Genomic DNA, 7,506 nt, shown 5'->3' with positions numbered 1-7,506 from the left:
GTATCTCTTGACTGTAGATTTTGAGAGTGCTCATGACTAAATGTTTTGAGGGGATTTTCCTTTAATAAGTAAATAATTGTATATTATATTTCATCTACTTAGTGCCAAACTTCCACAAGAAGACTTCTAAAGACTCATATTTAAAGGAAATGTATCATTATTCTGCAAAGACTGAGAATCTTTCAGTGTCACTATTTTGCACGACTATAAGCACATTAACTTATGAAATGATTTCCCATCATGCACCTGGGCAGACATTTACTGTAACAATGGAGCACAAACCAAAGCAGCTTTTTGCCACGGCTGCCCTTCCATGTGTAAAAGTTTGTTGGTAGAGGAAATAAAAAAAATAAAAAACAAGTGTTAGAGAATGAATACATGATCCTGGATACGTGATCAGACAGTTTTCTCTTACATCTATTAGTTATTCACAATTTTCACATCACAATTAAAAACTCCTGATAATATTAAACATGATTTGATTAGATTTCCTTTAAATATCAACACTAGAAGAAGACTCGTTAGCTGACTTACACCAAATGATTTCATTCCAAGTTTGTGTGTTTAATCATTTGAAAATTGTCTTTTCTGGAGTTTCCAGAAACATTTCATTTATTTCATTTTTTAGTCATTTATTTCTGCAATTAGCTCTAAATATTTGATCCTTTTCATCTGTTATGAAATAATAATACCAAGTATTTCATAAGAATTAATGTTTCAATCAACCAAGACAAAAGACCAAAATGAATTTGAAAATCTTTATTTGATGCACCACATAAAAAGCTACAGCCCCTGAAAGGGGAACACAGAACCCATCCTCTATTCAGTCGGCATTAAAACACACATCTATAAATTTGAACAGATCAAGGTGTGGAAGAGGAATGAGCTAACCCAACATGATTTAACCTTCATCGTCATCCAGCTTCTCAACACACGTAATAAACCTAAAGCAACAGGGTGGCATTTGATTTCTAGAGGGTATAATAATCTGTTTCCAACTCAACAGGGACAAAACTGAGAACAGATTGGGAACAGAAAGTCGTGTGGAACGTTTGACACATGGCACTAAAAAGACATACGGCTGAGAGACATGTAGACCACGTGCCGTTTCAATTAGAGATCTGCCCAGTAATGAGCGTTAAAGTGGGCTAGTGTGACTAAACAGCCTGAGTAATGTGATTATACCCACATCAAACAGCTTTAACAGAGAATGGTGGAGAGGGGGGTGCTGTGGACCACGTCTCTGATCAGAAATAGGATAAAAACTACTATCATCTTATCACCCTGAAACCTTTGCATGTGCTCTCAGCTCTGCACTGGTTCTATGACCTAATTTTATTACTTAAAGTGAGAATGTAATGTATACACATTGCATTAAAGCAGTGTTTCTCAATCATCGTCCTGCAATCACCCTGCTCTGCACATTTGAATAGTTTCACTGCTTTTACACACTCTGCCATTCTGAAAGGCCTGTCAGATTCACGATTATTTGAATTAACTGACTGTTGGCTGTGAGGAGAAGTGAAAGCAGACGTGAAATTATACAAGGGAAATGGACAACAGCGGTGAGTCAGGGTTTCAGTGGTGAGACAGGAAGGTGATAAAGGTAACAGAGGTAATTAGTCTTTTAAAAACCACTCAATGTTTGAAATAAAATGGTCGAAAATTGGACAAACAAGGGTGTGTTTATGTAAGTGATAAACCCAGCTGTCAGCCTCTAAAAAATAGACCTAGGATTTATTGAGAAAATCATATATGAATGTAGCATAAATGTGCTGGGCAAAGTGCTCCAGGACCAGGGATGAGAAACACTGAATTAAATGTAATCAAACATGTTAGGTGTCTAAGGTTTGCTTCTTTATTTATTTGTTTTAATTCAATGTTATTTCTAATTTTTTTGCATTTTCTCCCCAATTTACCCAACCCACTCATTACAACTCCCCCATCACTAGTGATGCCCCAACACACCAGGAGGGTGAAGTCTAGCACATGCCTCCTCCATGTGAAGTCAGGAAGTCACTGAGTATCATCACAGTTAGCTCGAAGAAAAGTGCAGCGACTCGTTTCTGATACATCAGCTCACAGACGCCTTGTGCTGATCGAAATCACCCTTTGGAGTGATGTGGAGAGAGAGTGCCATCTACCCACACAGAGAGCAAGGCCAATTGTGCTCTCTCAGGGCTCCAGTAGCCGATGGCAAGCTAAATCAGCAGGATTCGAACCGACAATCTGTTAATTATAGTATCAGCGCTTAGCCTGCTGGACCACTCGGAGCTCCTTGCTTCTTTAATTTTAAAGAATTGTACATTTCAAATGTGAAAACTAGTGCTATAATGTGAATTTAGCTAAAGTTATGGAAGCCTATATCTGCCAATGGTGTAAACTACATGCCGACATCAACACCTGCATGCTTCAAACTGAAATGTGTTGTTAAGAGATCCCAAACAGACGTGCTTATGTGGTTTCTGAAGCTTTATGACACACTGTTATACAATATATAAATGTGGACATAACCTATATCAGCCTGTTACATTTGGCCATTTTGATTGAAAATGTTATTCTAAACTGTATCTGCTAAAATGCATTTCATGAGATTTAGAATGACTGACTAAAATCTGTTTTCCAAACGGATTCTGGTTGAATAAAGCCTTTTCTGGGCGGGATTCGTTTCTCAGGGGGGATGTCTGTGAAAAATATTTCACACTTCTGCTCAGTGATAAAACTCTTGCGTTCAGACTGCAACAGAAAATACAGGAGGACCAGTGAGTTTTTTGGCTTTCTCAGTCACGACATCATGTTCAGAAGCTTCTCCATTTCTACTGTTTACTTGGATCCGTGGAAACTCACACCCAAAGTGTAATAATGGTGTGTGGCAGTGGACAAATAGCTATTTTTATAAAATGCAAGGTGACTAAACTCATATATGTGGTTTCGGACGGGAATAAAATTACCGGAGGACCATGGAGTTCATAGAAAAACAGTAGATAATTCAGCCTGTAATTTTTTTCTGAGGACGTCTGAGAAAAAACACGTACACGGTCGTTCTGGATGGAAATAAAATTACGGAGGACCCCACATAAAAGAAAAAATTATCCCAGGACCCCCTGAGTACCTAATCCCACCCAGATAGGGTTTAAGAAGGGTGCTTTAATTAACAGTATATACGATAGTAATGAACATTGTTAAATGGTGAAATATTTTTTTATTGAGACTAGTTAATACATTATTAACAATGACTACATTTTAATGCTTACAAATTTTGTAAATAACAGTAAATTTAGACATTAGTTAAAAAAAATTGTGATGGTCACTAAATTCTTAACTACGGTCTAAAATGTGTGAACTAATAATTAGTTGAGTTATTCGGTCGTAAGTACTGTAAATTAATGTACCCTTACTGTAAAGTGTTACCAATAAGAATTTGATGCAACTTAGAAGGGCACAATGTGGACTGTCTATAAACTGAGGTGAACAGACACAAGTTCTCCTCACAGCCACTTCCGGATGACTTTGAGGGCGGTGTTGAAGGTGCTCAGAGCGGGGTGAGTTCCCCGGTGGGCGAGCAGCAAAGCTCCAGCCTGAGTGTTGTGTCCAGCCTGTTGCAGCGCTGCGGCGGCCTCCTCCACGTCCCAGCGGCCCTCGCTCAGCATGTGAGAGACCATCGCCGGGTACAGAGCAGAGTCCACGCAACTGACCAGCAGACGAGCATCCAGAAGCAGAGACAGAAGCTCCGAATCACACACCTCGTCACTTATCTGCAGAGAAAACAGAAAGAAAAAAAAAAGATTTTACATTTTGTCTAGCATTAAGGACACATTTTTTTTTTTTTTGCAATTGGTAAAAGTAAAAAGTTGTAAATTGCCAATGAAACCAAGTGAGGAGAAAAGTGGTACAAATGGAGAAAGGAGAGGAGTGAGGGAGGAAAGCACAAAGGAAGGAAGGAAGGAAGAAGGGGGTGATATGGTAGAAGGATAAAACAGAGAGAATGAAGCCAAACATAAACAAATTAACAAACGGCTGACTAAAAATAAATGGAAAAAAGAAAGGGAAAAAAAAATCAATTTCAATATACACTTAAGTGCTACAAACAGGCTTTGGGAGCGGCGCTGTTTGTTTTGGTGCTATTGACTGGCAGGTTGATGAAAATGAAAAGAACAGTGTCTCACAGTCATCATAACACACTCACACATCTTTGTGAACATGTGCCAGACAGCTGTCTGCACAGCAGCTGCCGACTGCTTAATAACCACGGCCAACACCGCACCCTACTGCACCACCAAGACTCCCCTAATCACGCCATCCCCTCTCAAACACCACAATACCTGTCTTCCCCTCAAACACACAGCCTTTATCTACACCACCGCTCAACAAAGAGTTTATTTCTAAAAAAGTGCAGATATCTGTATTAAATCATTTTAGAGAACCAGATATTTGTGATATTCATTTCATGACTATTCCGTTCTTGATGTTCCACAGCTTTTGCAGTCATTTTCAAATCATCTACACACCTGGTCATCTTTCTGAACAGATCTAACATTCCCTTTTCATTTTTTTTTATTTAAGATTCTCATATTTTTTACTAGTTATCTAAATCCAATAGTTAATAAAACAATTTGACACATTTATTTATGTATGCATACACGCACAGTCATATGGAAAAGATCGGACACACCCATTTAAATTACTTTTTTTTGTAAATTTGCTTTGTATATTTGCACAATGTATTATGGCCATATCAGTGCAAGTCTTCTACACATTCATGCGGTTATCTAACTAGTTATCAATCTTGTGGCAGCAGCGCAGTGCATAAAATCATGATATCAAGATATAGCCAAGGATCTTAATGTTCACGTCAACTGAATAATGTCTCTCTGTTAATTTGAGCATGGCATGATTGTTGGAGTCAGACAAACAGTTAATTTTTTATTTGTGGAACTGTTAATTTTTGAAGATTTGTCCACACAACAGTCTTTAGAGATATCCAAAGAGCAGTTCTTCAGTTCTGCACATGGAATTAACTTGTTGATGAGCAGTGTTGTGCATGAACATGTTCATATTTGTTGTGAACACTGAAGTGAACGACTCAGTTTACAAACAATGAGCATGAGCAACATGTTGTATTTGTGCAGCACTTCGGTCAACTAATGTTGTGTAAAATGTGCTTCATAAATTAACTGACGTTGACATAAACCTTTAATTTTGGAAAGTAAAATGATGTATTTTTCAAAAAAAAAAAAAAAGCAAAGAAGATATATCTACATATTTCAGTTTTTCTTCAGTAAACAGGTTTTAAGCAGTGAAAAGGTTAGCATTACTGCTATTCTCAATTTGACCCAATATACTTCATTTTATTTGAGCTAAACTGCTGATAAGGCTCAGTTTAATCTGATACATTAGCCAAATAATAAGAAAAAACGCTGTCTCTGCTTTATGCTGTTTACACACTAAGAGCATGGTGTGTGCAGCGTTCACTGCTCGCAGCTGTCTCTCCGTTTAGTACAGTACATCTGCGCTGCACGTCCCATTGAAAACACTGTTTAAATGTGCCAGACAGCTCTGACCAATAAGAGGAGATGATGAGTTCACATGGTTTATTGGTGTGCATTTTGGTGTGTTTAGGTTTATGCATGTGTAAAACCAAACCAAACCAAAAAGAGGGAGAAAACACTCCAAATAAACAAACTCATCAACTGAACATGAAACCAACTACAGGTGAAAAAAGCCCTTTTATAAAAAGAGCAAATTAAGATCTAATTTAGTATCCTTACAACCAAGATGAGATGTTTACAATAAAGTAAAAAATGTTTCTTTATCCAATTTATCATGCCTTTTTATTCTAGCGCCTCACGTTGACTTTATTTCCCCTCAAACATACAACGATATACTAGTAGTTTAATTCACACCACTAATATAAAAATAATTGCATTTTACATTTCTTACATTCATTCTTTTATTTACATTAAAATATCTACTATAAAAACTTGCATCTTAGGAAGAACAAGTGTGATTTATCACAGTTTATCACAGAATATTGTTGTAATTAATTGGATTAAACTTTTGAATTGATTAACACCTCTAGTTATAAGCACTGTTTGGAGACAAGACAATTTTTTCATGCTATATATCCATTTTCTCTGATTGATGTAAATGTGTTATATGGTTATTTATAATGTTATTATTCACTGTGCAAAAGGACAAAACTTATTCCAGTAACAAGCCTGCCACGAGCACTGGAGCTTAACTTCTGAACTGGAGTGAGAATTATTTACCCCAGCCCACCTCTCCCCTGAGCCCCCTCTCCCTGCTTCACTGCCACAGTGTGTGAGAGAGAGTGTGACAGGGATTTCTGGCCGCCTTCAAAGTCGGACCAGGGTCGCACGCAACACAAATGAGGTCACGGGGTGAGGTCGCAGCCTTGGGCCAAGGGACCATTCCTTTATATCCTTCTCTCCTTTCCTCTCAGCTACACACAAACACACACACACACACCTCCCCTTCTCTTTCACTCGTTTTTTTTTCTCTGTTATAAATAATTCAGCTGGTAGCTTTGAAAAGCTGAGTAGAACAGCCGCGCTGATGGAGAAGGCAGTGCGGTGGAAAATCAATTATGTGCTAAATTTGATTAAAGGCGAGTCCACGGCAGGAGATATGATGTCCTTCGACAGTGTGTACGTTCGTGCGCGTGTGCACGAGCGTGCGTGCGTGTGCCCTCACATTAAATACGACGTGAGCTGTGGAAATAAAACTGCTGCAGACCTCACCCACCAACCCGACCTTAAGTGTTTTCAATGGTGCTCTTGAAAAGGAGATGCATATGTACCCTTACACACACACACACACACACACACACGCACTGTCTGCTTTCATGCTGTTGACACAGCAGTCTAAGTAAACATGTTGCCATCTGCCTAGAGACAGTAAATGAAGGAGAAAAACCTGACAAAACATCAAATAGCTGACGACATCCACCTGCTTACTTACACTCACACGCTCATCCTGATCCGATCTGATCTTATACATCCTACAGAGATACAGACACATGAAGTGTGGGTATACATTATGACTATTTTAAGAAAAAAAAAACCTATAAAGGCTTATAAACAGCAAATTATCTACACGGACTGCAACTGCCTGCATATGTACCTCTGTAAGGCTGTAAGGCTATTCAGTGGGGTAGCCTAATTGTCTTTGCACACCTCTGCATCTCACCTTGGACATTAGTATTTTTTAATAGACAGGAATCAGCTTGATTGTGTTGACTATATCATCAATAATGAATTTTTAATCAAATTTAGTCTGGAGCCTGGCCAAAGAGCAGTTGACACCTCTTGTTTGGAGTGGTTTTCTGAGGTGAAGGTGCATCATTTTAAATGTCGTATCTGAAATGTATGTTGTATATATGTAACGTGAATGTGTTCATGTTAAGTATCATTTTAATGGTCTCGAAATGTACACTGGTCTCAGTGAAGAAATGCTAAAGCTAACCTAAATGGAACATTTCTGAGC

At 38.3% G+C, this 7,506-nt stretch overlaps 1 protein-coding gene across 2 annotated transcripts in view; it reads right to left on the bottom strand.

The window, feature by feature from the left end:
• Nucleotides 1-744: 744 nt before the first annotated feature.
• nbas (NBAS subunit of NRZ tethering complex) overlaps nucleotides 745-7,506 on the bottom strand; it is a 353,782-nt gene continuing 347,020 nt past the window's right edge. For both annotated transcript variants that reach the window (XM_049479822.1, XM_049479826.1), the window contains one exon: nucleotides 745-3,755. In XM_049479822.1, coding sequence (XP_049335779.1) covers nucleotides 3,489-3,755 — 267 coding nt within the window. In that variant the 3' untranslated portion in view covers nucleotides 745-3,488. The remainder of the gene's footprint in view (nucleotides 3,756-7,506) is intronic.

This window comes from Astyanax mexicanus, chromosome 1 (assembly GCF_023375975.1).
Source record: "Astyanax mexicanus isolate ESR-SI-001 chromosome 1, AstMex3_surface, whole genome shotgun sequence".
NCBI lineage: Eukaryota > Metazoa > Chordata > Actinopteri > Characiformes > Acestrorhamphidae > Astyanax > Astyanax mexicanus.
This window is presented reverse-complemented; position numbering and strand designations above follow the sequence as displayed.